The sequence below is a fragment of the Pieris rapae genome, chromosome 19, assembly GCF_905147795.1.
Source record: "Pieris rapae chromosome 19, ilPieRapa1.1, whole genome shotgun sequence".
Lineage (NCBI taxonomy): Eukaryota > Metazoa > Arthropoda > Insecta > Lepidoptera > Pieridae > Pieris > Pieris rapae.
The window spans coordinates 3,735,316-3,752,447 of record NC_059527.1 but is presented as its reverse complement, the minus strand read 5'-3'; the positions used below and the strand labels follow the sequence as shown (position 1 = coordinate 3,752,447).

Here is a 17,132-nt window from a genome sequence, read left to right as displayed (position 1 = left end):
AAGTGTTTTTTTCTACTTATAATAAATGTAGAGTAAATTTAAGTGAAAATGATAAAAATACCTAAAGATCTTCAATCTTTGATAAGTGCATCTTATCATGTTAATAGTTTTAAAAGAGTTGTCGAAGAGTTGGTATGTTATATTTTTAGTTGAAATCTTTTTCGTATTCATTTTATTATCTTGTATCACTGGGGTCCTTATGTGTTCGATTCCCGGTTGGACCGCATATTAGATAATTTGTTTCTCCGCCTTTGATGGATTGACCCGACTAAAGAAAGTAAACCCTGTTTTTCATTTTATGGTCTATGCGTGGGTAGAGCGCTCTCTGGTCCTGGTGTCGGCTAAAACATGCTTTTTGTAGGTGTATAATTCACTCGATGCGACCTCAACATCCATCGCTATAAGAATTAATATACAAGAAAATTCTCTACAAGTAATTGATAATGGTATTGGAATTAAACAAAACGATTTCGCGTTACTTGGTCAAAGATATACAACTAGTAAATTTGATAATATTTCTGTGATGAAAAGTATACCCCAAACTTATGGATTCCGTGGATTATCTTTATCAAGTATTATTGATATATCACTTAAAGTGAAAATAATATCGAGGTTTTGGGATTCAAAGGACACGCTATCTAAAACATTTTATAAAGGAGCAAGCAAAGAGATTGTTGAAATAAATTCCAGACCTTCCAAAGGGACTACGGTAAAACTATTTTCATATACGTTTAATCTTTAATTAAATTCTCTTCACAAATAGACAAATATTATTATTATTACTCATTTAATATTTTCAACAATCATCGATATTTACTAAAGATACAAAAAATTAAATTAAAAAAAAATATATATATATATATAAAAATAATTGTATAATTTATAATAATATGTATAATTTTTTATGGACCTCTTAAAGGTCGGCTTCCTCCAACTGTTTCCATCTCTCATCATAAATCATCTTGAGCATTTTCTCCCAATCTTCCCAAGCAACATATTGTTCATGCGAGTGGTACACACATTACACTTAAATTTTGTTAAATATGACAAAAATGATTCAATTGTTTCATTAAGTTTAAGTTATTAAATAAGTACTTATTAGAAATATATTAAATACTATAGGTCAGGTCAGGCTTATTATGGTTCGATTTAACTTAAACTCAAACTCAAATTTTTATTGAATTCCTTATGTTAATACTTAACACGTATATACACATAATTTAAGTATTACAATAAGGACCTGGGTTCGGCACAGCAATGTGAGTGGGCACGCTACACCATAGTTAGTCTTTTATTTTAATACCATGGAAGTCAATTTAGCCGTTGCCTAGAGTCAATGATAATGTATCATTTTAATAGTGCAGGAGTTTAAAATAAGTCCAGTAGTTTGATTCGTATTTATATTGAATCGTTACAGACATAAAAATACAAATTCTTTCTCTTTGTAACATTACTATAGATATTTTCTTTACAAGTCTTTGATGACATCCATTTGTATGAATTTGGGTAAAAAGATAAGATACCATAGATATCACTTCCTTTTGTCTATTGGAACAAAATGTAACAGAATAACTTCATAAACATTCCTCAATTTTATGAGTAATCTTGAAAATTTTGAATAAATATTTTGTATATTGTCTTTTATTAACATAACTCTTACACATTTAAAGAAAACACTTTTTTATACAACATTTTCTACAGCTGTGATACTTTTTTGACATTGAACACCTTTTGTCTTCAGTCACCGTGACCACGCACGCTGTAAAACACGCGAAACGTCGGATAAATTTAAAATTATGTTTAAATAATTATAAGTTTACAATAATCTTGAAAATAAACTTTTAGGTTGAAATCTATGGACTTCTCTGTAATTTAAAAATACAAAAGAAAGCCCTTGATCAATGTAACGAATTGTTTGCAATAAAAACATTATTAGAACAATTATCACTAATGCATGTCAACGTATCTATTAGTCTACGAGATGACGGAAAAAACGAAATTATATTCAAAATTCAAAAAAATCGCAACATATTTCAAACAATATCGCGTATTTTCAATATTTTACCCGAAGAACTACAAGAAATTACTGTCGAAAAGCATCAGTATAAAGTCAGGGCATTTATTGAGAAAAAAGATGTCGATTTAAAGAAATATCATTGGGTATTTCTTAACGGAAAATATATTTCGAAGACAAAAATTCATAGAATAGTCAACAAGCATTTTTTGAAAAGGTGTTATCCACGTAAATATTTTAAAAAGGTAATTGGTTTAGTTTGTTTGTTTTATATTTCTTGTTATTTAAACACAATAAGTAAAACTAAATATTCCAGAATAAACAGGAAGAAGTGGGCCACCAAGCATTACCTACATATTTCTTATTCATATCGTGTCCATACAGTGACTATGACATGCTTAATAGTGAATCAAACAAGACATTCGTTGAATTCAAAAACTGGAAACAGATAACTAATTTATTAGAAAGGCTTGTACAGTGTCACACTGGAGATATTAGTTTGAAAGAAATCGCAAAACCGAGAAACATTCCCGCAGCTGTAAACAACGAGACGAAAACACGAGAGCAAATAAAAAATATAATCGATAAAATACTTACGAAAAGTTCCAAGAAGCAAAATGTACAGATGTGTAATGGAATCAAAGGTTGTACCAATTTTATATTTTTACTGGATAATAATAATAATAAAAAGTCTTTATTCATTTTAAGTACATTTTCTTTTCAAAGTGTAAGATTTAGAAACCCTTTTAAGTAAAAAATACCTGTGTCAGGGTTCCCAGCTATTCCATAAACAAACTTAATTACTTAAAATAATGACATACATCAAAACGTTGATTAATTAAAAACATTATCTTTCAGGCAAAGAAATTAAAAGAAAACGTCAGCTAACCAATCCTAAGAATGGAAAAATTGTCACGAATAAAACAAAGCAAAGCAGTAAAAGTAAAACATCGTGTAACGCAAGATCTTTTCTGCTTGAAAATTCAAATTATCAAAGAAAGAGGAAAATTAAAACCGCTAACGTCAACGGCGTAGAGGACAAAAAGAGGGCAAAGAAATTAAATCAAAATAACTGTAAACTAAACTCTGAAAGAATCACATTAAATAATATTCCCTTTTTGAAAACACTGAAACAAAAAAGCATTCGTAAGAAAAAAATACAAGATCCTAAAGATAGCAATAAATCGCATTCGACAATATTGCCCAATGCTCAACCAGAAATACGGACCGAAAAAAAAGGAATATGTGAAGTAGAATCTGATGGATATATTACACCTGATATTTATAAGCTGCATGAGCCAGTTGAATATATAAAACAACATACAGAATTTAAACTTAATCCCATTAAAGATGATATGCCTAATGTAGCAAAAGAATTTGATATTGATCCCAAGCACCTACTTAACGAAATATGTAGAAAAAGTGATTTTCAAAAGACTAATAAGAAAACCGTAATGACATCATACGATCTAGTGAAAACGGTTGTAAGTAATTCTAAAAATATTGCAGACTTAGTAGTAAGTCATAGAAAAAAATTTAAAGGTCGCAGGACACACATTCCAGAGTATACAAGGTATTATCCAGGTAAATAAAGTATATTTAATAAATATTCTCTAAAGCTCTGGTTTTCATAAATTATTTACTATTCTATAATATTATCCTTTATTAATAATGGTTGATGTTTTAGTAGGTATTAATAAAGGAATGTTTTCCAACAAGTTAACATTTGAAAGCCACGAATATGCTATCAATAGAAAACAAAGAGAATCTCATGCACGATTAAATCCTAACATACGTTTATTAAATAAAGTTTCTACAAAAAAATCACTGTCTAAAAACCATAACATTAATAATTATATTCAGGCATTCGCTCAGAAAACTGTAAGTAAAAAATATGATAAACGATGCCTTATTAACCAAATTAAATTTGGAATGGAACAAACTTTGTATACAATTCAAGAAGATTTTAGTTTGTCCAACAAGAATAAAATTCCTACTGGAAATGTGTATTCAAAGTCTATTGATTTATCGTTTGACAAATATAACACTGTTCTCAATTCAATGTTTGAAAACGACATAAACACTGTATACGATCAGAAAACAAACAAAAATGATGGGAAAAATTCAGACGAAATCAATTGTTTGGAGAATGTTAATGAGTACCGTGTTACATATTCAATAAAATCATCCAGAATATACACTGAAGTAAGTGATGAGAAAAATTCTAAAGAAGATAACAATGATTTTGGACCCACGTACACCAAAAACATCGATACCTTCCATGATTTGATTGTGAATAAAGATATAAGTGCATTAGAAATAAACGCGAGTAATTCACAAATGGTAGATCCGATGGAATTGTGTCAAATAACATATGATAAACAAAATGTCATGGAAGAAAATCACATTAACGATAATTATGGCGAAAGCAATTACGCAAAGAACGATAAAACCGAAGCTAGTAAAAATGTCACATCACACCATTTTCACACGGAAGAAATTAATGAAATTTTTCTAGACACATTTAATACTAACGAAAAGCAAACGGTGAATCCCACAGAAGCAATTGAGAAATTGAACTGCAATGATATTAAATATTTAGCCGATTTTAATATACAAAGTAGATATGCGTTTGTGCCTAAAGGTAAATTAAATTAATGAAAACATATTATGGATAGAATGAATTTAATATATTTCAATTTACAAACTATGCTTCTTTTAGGTATGTCGCCGATTTTTGTTAACTGTAATTTGAAACCCTCACTCACAATTGGATATTTTGACGGCGAGTATTATAAAGATGTAAGAATTTCAGTATAAATATTAGTGAATATTAACTTTCTATATTTACTAATCAGCAATTTTTCAGGCTATTTATGAAAAATTTGCTGAAAAAGTTATGGAATCTGCTCAAATATTTGAACCGACCATCCAAAATGTTAACGACGGAAATACAAACGATGGTTTAATAAATAACAAAATGAGAAAGGACAATGCTGACTTAATGTTTGATGCTGAATCTATTAGAAAAGCTAAAGTAGATTTACTTAATTTATGTTTTAATTTGAACTTATTTACACAATTCTGTTTTAATTTATTTTGCATTTTAGGTATTTGCTCAAGTTGACTGTAAATTCATTGTTACTATAATACCTGAAAAAACAATTTCCAAACAGGCCAAATTAAATTATTTAGTTTTATTTGACCAACATGCTGTGCACGAAAGAATTAGACTAGAGAAGAATCTATCAGGTATCTCTTTTACATTTTTGCGAAGAAGTATACTATACTAGAATACAAATAAAACTGCATTAATAAACTATTTTTTTTTTAAAGATGTTGAGCCAGTTGATAAAACAGCTAGGCTTGGATCGATGGCGTTTCATTACTTGCCTAGCCTCTTGACTGTTAAATTTAATTCCACTTTCTGCCACTCTCAAACTGTCTCAAGTATGGCATCGGCAAACCACAACTTTGATGGTGTTTTCCAAAGTCTCATGAAAAACAACAATTACAATGGAAGAGTGTAATGACAATAATAATGATAATTTGACTCATGTAATTTAATTTAAAAAAAAATATTATCCTTTATAACTCTGTCGAATAATGACTCTATCGTACGTATGGCCTAAGAATTAGCCAGCTAGTTTATTAAACGTTGTAGCAAAAGCTACCGCAAATATCTTTCAGGCCCTAGTCGAACGGAGCCATTTAGTTAAGTCTGTTAATTTAACGGCTAATGAAGCTAGGTGGCTGCAACATATACCTACATCTTAATAAGAAACAGTACAATTTGCAGAATATTTTAATGGATCAGCTTGGAAATGTGTCAATATTGATACAATTACATTCAAATTACCAAAAGACGATACAACCTTGCTCCACAATCACAAAGATAAACTTAGTACATTTGGACTACAATGGCGTATTGAAGATAATAATATATCTGTGTATGCTATACCAGAGGCTATTCTTGGTAAAAATCCTAGACAAGTAAGTAAAGCCTCGAATGGAAAAGTTTATATTAATAAATTACCACTGGGCGTGAGAAATTAAAATAAATTTTGTAATAATTTGGTAAATAATGAATATTCATTGTACCATTTTATTTCAATAAAAATTTTCAGGCTGACGTAGTACTCAATGCAACCAAATGTTTGTTGTCTGAACTAATTGAAGCGTTAAAGAATCTTAAAGGAAATATACCGCTTTATCCACAATCAATCATGAATCTTGTTTTTTCTGAGGTAAGGTTCCTTATTAGAAAATTATTTTACCAATTAGGAAAACTCCGTTGCTATACAAAACATAGAATTAGATGGAGAATAGCCGGTCAAATATAGCAGGCGATATCTTCTTCTCTCTTATTCTAGGCCTGTCGTTATGCAATCATGTTTGGTGATAAGTTGTCGAAATCGGAATGCGTCAATCTAATTAATTCATTGGCTGAGTGTAAGACTCCATTTCAATGTGCCCATGGGAGGCCTGTTATGGCAGTTATTATGGAGCTTAGCGAAGAGAAACCACAATATATGGTAAGTTATTTAAGAATAGTATAAACTATCCTTAAATATAGTTTAGTATATAAATACTGATTTCAATTATTTACCACGCACGCCACATAATTTTGATTGCGTTCAACAAGGTCAGTTGAAAAATTTAATACACATTTATGTTTCAAGGATGAAATATAATAGACCAACATGTGTTATATTCTATTTATTAAGAGATATAAAAAGTAAAATAATTAACAAATTTTGAACAGTCGTTAATGTGTTAGAAAACCCAGACTTGTAAGTCTTTAGTAAAAGCTCCTCTTCAAGATTCCTGTGGCCGAGTTGTTAGTATTAGAGATGGTATTAGATAATGTTATCTCACTGTTGCCAATTCTTTGATTGTACATCCGACTCTTAATCACTCATCTGACCGCCAAACTCCTAAAAAGTCAGAGGCGGCCTTAACCATTGCGAGGCTCCGGGCAGCGGATCTTTACGAGACCCTATGTCCTTTATGAAACGTATGTGATGCGAAAGTAGGCCTGATTTAGATATTTGTCTTATTAATATATAATGAATTTTTCAATTATTAAAATTAAATTGTTTTGAGTAAGTGAATAAGTTACCTAACTTTATATTAATTTACCATTATGTTATAAACTTAACAAATCAAACTCAAAAGTACTAAATATAAAAAAATAGGCATAGGTGTAGGCCCCGGACGATTGCCATAGAAAAATACATTGTTTCTTTCCATTTTTGGTCATGGTTTGTTATGGTCAAAGCATTTATGTTTTTGTGTGATTTTCTAACGAAGTTCATTTATTTTTTTCAGGTTAACGATAGCAAAGTTTTGGAATTCAGAAACAAATGTAAATTAATTGATAATTAACACAACATTTGATTGAGGCATTTTTCGATGAAAATATTTGGCGATTAAATAATTATTTTATGTTTCTTGCATTTTTATTCATAATAGCCTATATTTTATAAAATTTAAAAAATAACAGTTCAAATTACTCTCATTTGTAATTACAACGTGTATTAAAAATATGGAAAGAAATAATAAACATTTTTCTTAAAAATAATCATTCTTAAAAGTTAAGAATAAACTAATATATCTCTTTCAGTTTTAGCAATAGTTAACTGACGATTAAATATATATTTAAAGCTAACATATACATTTCGGGTTAGTTTTGTCTATAACATCATTAATCCAATCAATGTAAACATCAATCCGGGTATGAACATCCGGATATCCGATTGCGCAGGGTATGCCCCAAGATACCAGCCCCACTAATTTGTTATTTCTTATTAATGGTCCACCGGAGTCACCCTGAAATTACCAATTAGAGTTATATGAATACTTTTTTTTAAATTATGACGTAAAGGCCTTTTAGTGTTTTCAACCATTTTTGTACAAAACAGGAAAACACGCAGGATGTTCATATAATGTTAAGTGATACCGCTGCCAATAGACACTTAATGTGGGCTTGCGATTGCGTTGCAGGCCTTTTAGGAATTGGTACGCTGTTAAAAGACTAAGTCGATTTGATCTTAAATCGAAATCTCGTAATTTAGTACTGAGTCTTAATAAATTTTACAATTACTTAATGTTATTTGTTATTATATGGCAATAATATATAAACATTATAAAAACATGCGATCTCTGGCTGGATTTAGCGAATTAGACAAATATCGGCGTCGTCTGTTTCAAAAAAAAATCGAAACAAGGTTGGCAAAGTATTGAATTTTGGGAATATTCAATACTTCGCCTAAGAAATTAGTTACTGCTTAGTTTAACTTAGTTTAGTTCTTTAGTAAAGTAGCGTTATATAGCAGAATAAAACTTTCTAAACTAACAAACTTAACTAAAATTCTTTAGAGTAGAATATGTAATCAGTAACGCAGCTATATATATCGAGATTTATTACAGAATTTCTAGATTTTCAAGTAACATTACTTTTTTCGCGAGTGCGGAGCGATTCAATTCGAAATCAAATTGAAATTTTTCAGTTAAAGTGAAAACTATCAATCTGATTTCATAACTATCCCCCATAGGATCTATTTTGCGAATAGATCCTAGTGTGTCTGACGCGATATCAAACATATTATTAATAAATTTTTCGGTAAAACAACTCACATGACATGTCCCTTCACCGATAGATGTAAATGTGCAAAACATGGTATCAACAACGTTTCTTTTCGAATACCGCATTGCGTATTTGCAAGTGTCTTGATTAAAAACTGGCGCCTCCAAATAGTTCATTATTCGACTGGAGTCTCCATTTTTCTGGAATTTGTTAATTAATACATTCGTACACGTTTATAATAATGACTCTAAACATACAATACAGTAATATAAAATTAGGATTAACGCCATCTAGTGATCGTAAAATTAACCAAACTTAATAAATAGTTTACTACTAATTTTTAATAGAGTTAGTGCTATTTTGAATAGTGCTAGTTAGAATGCAGCCAGCTAATATAAATTACTAGTGTATGTAATTTAAAAAATCTCTACGGGTCAGGTAATCATTAAAAACTGTAAACAAATATAATAAAGAGTTATTCAGTGCTATTTTGATCAGTCTTCTATTATCATAGGTTAGTGCAATATATAGATATAAGGCCAGAGCTAGATTAGTAAAAAACACATTCGTATATATCATCTATATATTCCACACCCCAGTGGCCTAGTGGCTAGAAATAACATATCGACTCTCGAAATTTACGATAAAACAAATTGCATTAGATATCTCTGTATCTTAATTGACCATTCACTATATTCGTATCATTATCATTTTTACTCTTCCAAATGAATACATCAAAATGTAAGTTGCATTAAAAAAAATCTGTGTCACAGTACATACATATAATATGTTTTACCAAACCTGGTCAAAACGCGTAAATTTATATAGAAAATACTTACTTTTATAGCTCCAAACCCAGTTAACACAACAATATCACCTTCTCTGAGAGGTTTTGTATCCATGCGTATCATGTGAGCATAATTTAAATCAAGCAATTGTTTTACTTCAATAACGGCTATATCGTGAATTCTTGCGGTAGTGTTATAGTCGGGATGTATGTGGATGGATTTCACTTCATTCACTGAGCCTCCTTCATCTAGATTTGTTGTTCCTACAACTAGTTTAATGTACTTCGGATCGGCACTAAAATGATACGTTTCTTATAAGCTGTTATAGTGTAAATATAGGGACACAATATATAGCGGTAGGACGATGTCCAAAACGAATCCCCGGCGTTTACTTTACAACTTAGAGTGACTTACAAGTGCCCTAATATATAAGTAGATACCATTATGTATTAGAAGTAGTATGAATGTCCTGTGTTCCCGCAATCAGACATGGAGCAGATACCAGGCTAGGATGGATATATTTAATGAGATTCTAGTGACGGACTAGCAGATCTGACCAAGGGCGGATCCAGCATTGGCGCCAGGAGGGGGTCACATAGTCGTGGTCAAGTCAAGAACTTATACGTCGGGCATCATGCAAAGTTATTAAACTATATTAAATTAATTAAATATTGAAGATATGTAGTTACATAAAATCTGGATGGTGACAAAATATTGAAATAAAATCATTATGTTCCATTAGTGGTCCACCTAAGTCTTGGAACCCGGCCAGGGGGGGTCATGACCCCCATGACGCCCCACTGGATCCGCCGTTGGATCTGACAGATAATACTGAGACATCACTTTTCTTTAATAATTGTCCACGTTGTCACCTCTCCTAGTATAAAACAACTTACCCAAGCACGCAATGCGCTGCAGTGACTGCGTGTTTGTGGGTAATAATGGCACCACCACAAACATGGTGCCCCGTTATATTTTGTAAGGACGCATGAAAGAGGCCGCTGCCAGGCGGGACTTTACTACCACCAACCAATCTAGACTCTCCTAAAACACAATACCCGTAAGAAACTTTAATTTGTAACAACAAGCCATTATTTTAATAAAGACCTTGCACTCGAAGTAGCAATGATGACAAAATAATAATTAAAAACATTTTTGAACACTACTATTTTAAAACTAAAATTTATTTGTTCTTACTGTTAATCATTCTTCCATCTAAGATAAATGAGACTATCTGTCGATAAGACAATCGAATCAGTATTTTCGATCTTTGTTTAAAACAATTAGAAATATCTGCTGATTAATTTCTTCTTACTGCTACCTGATATAAACAAATAGTTTTAACATAATTAAATATAACAGATTATATTACTATTAGTCGCGAAGTCGTACGGTTTTCATTCCTTAAGCAATGCGTTCAACAAAAAGATTTCTTTATATGTACATCCTAGTTTTGACTTTGCTAAATGTAATAAAATATTCTAGACGTTAAATCGGTGATCACAGCTATTTAATTCAGGAACTAGGAAGCTTCGGGTTCTTCGGCTTTTTCGAGATAACTGTGAACTCCTCGTTTTTGAACAACAAATTAGCAGTGTGCATATCTAGATAATACAGTGATTTATTCTGCAAATATGTATTTGATACTTTGCATTTATAAAACCTTATTATTTTTGCACTGATTCAAATAATGAAAAAAATGAATCTTTGGAAAACATCTCTTTTATTTCATGAATAACATTTCGTTATCATGTTTTATTATTTTAGTTTCACTAGACCTATCTACATAAGGTGCACCTTTGGTATAAAGTACCGATCGACGTTTCTCTCATTTGTTTTGTACCTTTAAAAATTTCATAAATTGCCGAGGGTAGATAAAAAAATGGGTTTTTGAAAAACGAAAAGACAAATTAAAAAATCATTTAATTTTAGTATATTCCACACATCTCGAGGGGTCAGTTGGAAAATATTCTTGACACTTGGTCATCAGTCTTTTGAGGGCTTGTATGTATTTCCTTTGAGTTTCGTCGTTCATCACATGCGCTACGTTCTTAGAGAAGATCTTTTCTCGTCCCGTACGAGCGTGGATACCCACCATGGTCACTCCGATGGGCCATGGGGCATTACCTATCGCCATTTGGAGGTAGGCGTCACTTGCCTGAAAATTTATTTAATTATTTATACTTCCATTCCATATGTTATAAGCAACAGGCGGACTTATCGCTAACAAGCGATTTCTACCAGGCAACCCTAATATGGACAATAAAAAAGAACTACCTACAGAGGGTAAAGTCCAAGAAGTGCATATTAATTAACAAAAAGAAACTGAGAGCATGCAAATATAACTAAAATTTAGTAAAGTAAAATCTAAAGAAAGAAATATAAATAATAAAATGTATAAAAAGATATGTATAAGCTCTGCCAAAGGTTAATTGACTCACAATTCATATATATAAGTAGTAGCTAGTTACGAGGCAGAAGAAAAATTATCAAAAAGACTGAGCTCGTATGATGTAAATTATAATTTTATTTATTTTTAATTTATTTATTTACAAACAAAAAATGGCTTAATATAATATAAGAAAGTGTTAGTTCGTTGTAATTAATTTTAAGATTTTCGATTTGTAATACTTTTAAAAATTTGTGCGCTCTAATCTTGAAGGACCCTTAGACAAATTGGTACGGAAATACTTCAATGGTGGTGTATGGCAAACTGTTAAAATAATACTTATACATATAGTAATGGTACAGTTTTTTAAATTATAAAATCTCATTTTGAATGTATGACATTTGCTTCATTAAAATTCATTTATTACATTTAAAAAAAACTTATGTTGTTAAATGTTGAAATATATTTGCATAATTTCTGTAATTTTACCAGCATATACGTTGAATTAAAGATAGTTACCATGATGTAGTTTCTTTCAAGCAAATGTTTTGTAATCTCCGTCAAGCTGTCACAAATATCTTCTGGCAGATTCTTCTTTTTTAATTTCCTCATTAAAGGCTTAAGATACACTTGGGTCTGTGTGTATGTTGCTCTAGTCATTTTGTGTTTTGTTGATGTTTTCTCTGCAGCCGTAGCAGATGTTAGCTGCTGACCCCATAGATTTAATAAAAACTGAAATAATATATACTTTATTATATTTTGGTCAAAATATCGAGATTAGTTTTAATTGAAGGTATCTAAAAATTTTATTAGTGAGGTTTGGAGATTCAAATTTTTGAAATGTTATGTTTCAAATACTCAATGTATTGATTATTACAAGTAGTAAACATGAAAATTTTTAGTTCAAATGAACTGTAAATCTCTTTTAACCACCATATGTTTAGTTGAACAATCCTCTAGATGGTAGGTTTTTGTTATCTCACATGTAAACACACAAAAAATTAGCTACAGATTCATCTTGCAACCAAGAAAGTTAAGTGTCAGTACTTAGGAAGAAACTTATTTGCCTTTCAGTAGTACAATTATGTAGTACAACAACCAGCCTATATCTGCAAGCAATCTAAATCAATTGAACAATGAGAAATACATTGTAATGACAGTCTATAGTTTAATAAACTTCTGTTAATAAGAAAAATTATACATTGAATATCTTACCTGTAACAAAGACATAATAACATTCATGTCATGGCTTCTATCACCATGGCCCATAGTTTTAGCCATTTCTTGAATAGTGTCATATGAAATTGACTCATCAAGTGCCTCCTCTTTTTGTAATTTTTCAATGTCACTCTGCAATGATTTCATCATCATCATCAACACTTATGAATGTGAAATATTTGCACTAAATTAAGACTTGTGTCAAGAAGACACGCCTTTATGTCGTTAGTTAGTGTGGGTCAACTAATAATTGCATTTTTAATTTAAATGGAGGATAAAGTCAAATGTCACTTCAATCAAATGTCAGATTGTAGACTAAAAATTGTAATCATGCCTCAGAGATTCCCTTATCAAAAATATGCCTGGGCCTCTTCATTAAAATGTTTAAAATCTGATCTAAGGGCCTTTTGAATTTCAGTTTTTGAAAGATCCTGAATCACATTACTAACCTGGGCTCCCAGTGCTAAAATTTCATTTAAGTAAGCTTGATCCACTTCATCCATAGCTTCTTGAAAGTCATTACGGAAGCCCTGAAAGAAGCAGCAATACAGATTTAACCTAGTTTCTAATGTTACCATAGAAAAATGTTGGAAACAAATAGTGTTCAGTGTTTCTTTGTTTTATTTTTTCATAAAATGGTCCCATATCAAGCAACAACGGCTTTATGGACCTATAAACTATATATATAATATTATATGTAAACTACTAGCAGACTCGGCCAAGCGTTGATGTGGCTAAGGTTTCTGTTATATTACATAGTAGTAAACTATTCAACTGAAATGGTAGCAGAACTTATGTGAAACGTTGGAACTTTTAACACAGCACCATCTGTTAAAATTGTATCAAATATTAAACAAATATTTGCAATAAAATAATATTGATGGTATAAATTGAGATGTAAGCTATCTTTCAAGTTTGAACAAACTGCACATGTTGTGCAAATTTGATTGATTCAGTAGTTTAAGAGTCCATAGGGGGGACAAGCAATGTGACATGTAATTTATATACATTAAGATATCAATTGAGATTGATTCCAAGTTAAACATATTTGTTTCAGAGGTACTTCATGAATATTTCAAGCTTCCAACAATAAAAAAAAAGAATCATTTCAAATTTGTAGGCAAGAGACATTTTATATAAATAACTACACAATCAATTACCTTATTTGCTTCAGGTTCTAAAATCTCTATCCTTCTTAATCTTTTAAATGATTGAAGTTCTGACTCTCCAAAGAGTGATATTGGGAGTCCCCGTTCACGTAATCTCTTAATCACCTCATACCTTGGTAATGAAGCATTTTCATTCTGCTCACTTTCATTATCCTGGTCTTTGACTGGAATGTTCAATTATCATTGTAATTATATTAAATACAGCAAAATATATTTAAATGTTGTGTTTCATATACTCAATGTATTACCAAGTTAGATTCTTACAAGTAGTTAACATGAAAGTGCCTAATTTCAAAAGAACTGAAAATTCTCATATTCAACCCCATCTGTTCAGTTAAATAATACTCTGGTTGGTAGGTTTACCTGTTTCTGCTTTTTCACTTTTTGAGATATTTTCAATATCTTTCTGTGGTCCATATTTCTTTAAATATTCTTCTCGTTCTTTGGCCAATAGCTCGCTGCGCTTGAAGTACTTTTTAGAAGGATCCTGGACATAAAGTGTTAAGCTGTGTAATGTTTACATCGAATACTACGAAGATATGGTTCAAATACTTACTAAAATGTTTTTTTCTTCTAAAAGCTTTCTTTTCCTAGCTATCTCTGCTTTTAAAATGTCCATTTTAATTGTTGTTTACAGAAACTTAAGAACACGAAATGAGTTGTGAGGACAGAGGACTGAGGAGTATAATAAATAAACTATAAAGTAATAAGTATATCTTTATATTCTTAAGTGTTAACTGTTGAGTGGACAATGTTGAAACTTGAATGTACATTGTACATGTGAGATTCATATTGTCAATTTTTTTTTTTTTTAATTTATTTCGCACATGGTGCAGGCTATAGTCTTTCGACCATACCGCCTAGTCTTTCGTATAAATTTTACATTAATTATATATTAGGTTCATTTATGTCTTTCGTAAATTTCAATTTCTTTTCATATCCATGTTTTAACTTTTAAGTTATGTCAAATCGAAATCATTATCAAGTTGTGTCAAATGTATTATCAGTTGTTTTGTCAAATCCGTGCAATATAGTATAGTCCTTTCCCATTTGACATAAATTAATATCACCATCATAATATATAAGGATCTGAATAATAACCTTATATTTTTTAAATTACGACTAATTATTACAAGTATTAAATATTAATGTAAGAATTAAATTAAATAATTATATGTCCTTAACAGTCTCTAAAATGTATCTGTACAAATATAAATAAGTTGAGGCATTCATAAGTAGCTCCTGTATGTTCAGCGGGACCTTTTCAGGCTTCTCATAAATTTTTAAAAGTTCACCCGACAACACAAGGCGCTGTATATTGAAGGACGAACACTCGAAGAAGAGATGATGTAGAGATTGAACACTTGATGTTTGACAATGATCACAGCATGGCGATCTAACCATTTTGAGACGATGGAGATGGTAATTTAAACGACAATGACCAAAGCGCATACGACAAATAATTGAATAAAACTTTTTATTTATGAAGTCACCTTTTTTACAAAACCAAGGTACAGAGTTAATTTGAACATCCAAACTGTTATACCAAGCACCCTTGCTTTCTGTGCAGTGATATGAATATTTACCCCATGCTTCACACATACGCTGTTTTAAAAGACTTACTGCATCTGTGTGGGGCACAGATACATCAGTATCAGAGCAGTGTATTAAGTTTTCCATTTCAACAATTTTTTTGGCAAGTGAATCTGCTTTTTCATTACCTACTACACCAATATGCGATGGTACCCAAACAAAACGAACAACTATGTTTAACAGTGACAATTCAACCCATAGTTCTTTTATCTGATAAATTATATAATTAGTATTAGCATTTAATGTATTACTAGACAAGTTTTTTAAAACACTCATACTATCACTTACTATGATCCAATATTTATGTTCTGAATAACAATTTTTAATATATTTCATAGCATTTAAAATAGCAACAGCTTCAGCTGTAAAAATACTAGTAGTATTAGAAATTCTCCTAGCAATAGCTATATTTGAAGAAGGCTCATAAAAAGCAAAAGACACAGCTGAATCACTCTTGGAACCATCTGTATACACCATTTTATGATCTGACCACTTTGATAACATGGTGTAAACTTCCTTATTTGAGGGTAAATCTTTTTTCTGTTTTATAATTATGTCCATTGCTGGAAACTTGCTATCAAAAGTTCCTTCATAGCAAGGTAAAATGTGTTTAGATTGATAAATATTAATATTTTGAATAAAATTTATAAAATTTGGAAGATCTTGCGACATATAGAAAGGTTTTAACCCTATGTGAGTAGTTGAGTGCAAAAAATTTTTTAAAAGACTATTACTAGATATACTGTATAGTTTCAAAAGAAACCTTTCTTTTAAATAATTGAATCGAATAGCTAGTGGTGGAACATTACATTCAATCTGTAATGCATTTACAGGTGTACTTCTGAATGCCCCAGTTATTACACGCAAACACTTATTTTGTAAAATATTTAAACTATTTACAAGTTTAGAATCTGCAGCAAAACAGTAAAAACCATATTCAAAGTGACTACGAACTAAAGATTTATACAACAATAACAAAATTTTAGGGTCTGCCCCCCAATATGTACCACTTAAGGATTTTAATATATTGTAGGCTTTATTAGCCCTACCAATTATATGTTTTATATAAATATTCCAGGTCAAATTATATGAAAAAATCACTCCCAAAAATTTCACCTCAGGTGTTATAGCTAACATGCAATTGTTATACATCACAGCATGAATACTATAATTCTGTTTACCAAATATAACAACTTTAGATTTAAGAGGATTAACACATAAATCAAGGTCACAGAAATATTTATACAAATTCGCTAAGGCAACATTGACTAATTCAACAACCTGAGAAACATTCTTCCCAGATGCATAAACTACTAAATCATCTGCAAACTGTAGGTTTTTTACCTGAGACCCTAAAATTAAATTTAAACGA

At 30.6% G+C, this 17,132-nt stretch overlaps 3 protein-coding genes across 3 annotated transcripts; 1 reads left to right on the top strand and 2 right to left on the bottom strand.

Moving 5' to 3' along the window:
- Nucleotides 1–48: 48 nt before the first annotated feature.
- LOC110998892 (DNA mismatch repair protein Mlh3) lies at nucleotides 49–7,501 on the top strand. Its single transcript, XM_022267699.2, has 13 exons — nucleotides 49–132; nucleotides 362–709; nucleotides 1,846–2,259; nucleotides 2,331–2,658; nucleotides 2,873–3,598; nucleotides 3,702–4,658; nucleotides 4,737–4,816; nucleotides 4,884–5,051; nucleotides 5,125–5,266; nucleotides 5,814–6,007; nucleotides 6,142–6,261; nucleotides 6,388–6,549; nucleotides 7,346–7,501. Exons 1-13 carry the CDS (start codon nucleotides 49–51, stop codon nucleotides 7,400–7,402), a joined length of 3,780 nt encoding a protein of 1,259 aa, XP_022123391.2. The 3' UTR covers nucleotides 7,403–7,501.
- Nucleotides 7,502–7,511: 10 nt separating this feature from the next.
- LOC110998886 (chymotrypsin-2) lies at nucleotides 7,512–10,612 on the bottom strand. Its single transcript, XM_022267691.2, has 5 exons — nucleotides 10,499–10,612; nucleotides 10,288–10,435; nucleotides 9,443–9,686; nucleotides 8,654–8,803; nucleotides 7,512–7,846 (listed from the first exon to the last, which is right to left on the bottom strand). The coding sequence occupies exons 1-5, from the start codon at nucleotides 10,542–10,544 to the stop codon at nucleotides 7,682–7,684; spliced, it is 753 nt and encodes a 250-aa protein (XP_022123383.2). The 5' UTR covers nucleotides 10,545–10,612; the 3' UTR covers nucleotides 7,512–7,681.
- A 683-nt stretch (nucleotides 10,613–11,295) lies between these two features.
- LOC110998885 (pre-mRNA-splicing factor 18) lies at nucleotides 11,296–14,910 on the bottom strand. Its single transcript, XM_022267690.2, has 7 exons — nucleotides 14,724–14,910; nucleotides 14,531–14,654; nucleotides 14,159–14,331; nucleotides 13,448–13,528; nucleotides 12,996–13,130; nucleotides 12,300–12,512; nucleotides 11,296–11,549 (listed from the first exon to the last, which is right to left on the bottom strand). The coding sequence occupies exons 1-7, from the start codon at nucleotides 14,784–14,786 to the stop codon at nucleotides 11,310–11,312; spliced, it is 1,029 nt and encodes a 342-aa protein (XP_022123382.1). The 5' UTR covers nucleotides 14,787–14,910; the 3' UTR covers nucleotides 11,296–11,309.
- Between the last annotated feature and the right edge of the window lie 2,222 nt (nucleotides 14,911–17,132).

Coding starts and splice junctions, on each gene's coding strand:
- LOC110998892 (XM_022267699.2), top strand. CDS start 49: ATGATAAAAATACCTAAAGATCTTCAATCTTTGATAAGTGCATCTTAT. Junction 3,599..3,701: donor GTATACAAGGTATTATCCAG/GTAAATAAAGTA, acceptor TTGATGTTTTAG/TAGGTATTAATAAAGGAATG. Junction 4,817..4,883: donor ACGGCGAGTATTATAAAGAT/GTAAGAATTTCA, acceptor GCAATTTTTCAG/GCTATTTATGAAAAATTTGC.
- LOC110998886 (XM_022267691.2), bottom strand. CDS start 10,544: ATGTTTTTAATTATTATTTTGTCATCATTGCTACTTCGAGTGCAAG. Junction 9,687..10,287: donor GCAGCGCATTGCGTGCTTGG/GTAAGTTGTTTT, acceptor GTATCATTTTAG/TGCCGATCCGAAGTACATTA. Junction 8,804..9,442: donor CTGGGTTTGGAGCTATAAAA/GTAAGTATTTTC, acceptor AACAAATTCCAG/AAAAATGGAGACTCCAGTCG.
- LOC110998885 (XM_022267690.2), bottom strand. CDS start 14,786: ATGGACATTTTAAAAGCAGAGATAGCTAGGAAAAGAAAGCTTTTAGAA. Junction 14,655..14,723: donor TAGAAGAAAAAAACATTTTA/GTAAGTATTTGA, acceptor CTTTATGTCCAG/GATCCTTCTAAAAAGTACTT. Junction 13,131..13,447: donor TTTTAGCACTGGGAGCCCAG/GTTAGTAATGTG, acceptor AAATCATTGCAG/AGTGACATTGAAAAATTACA.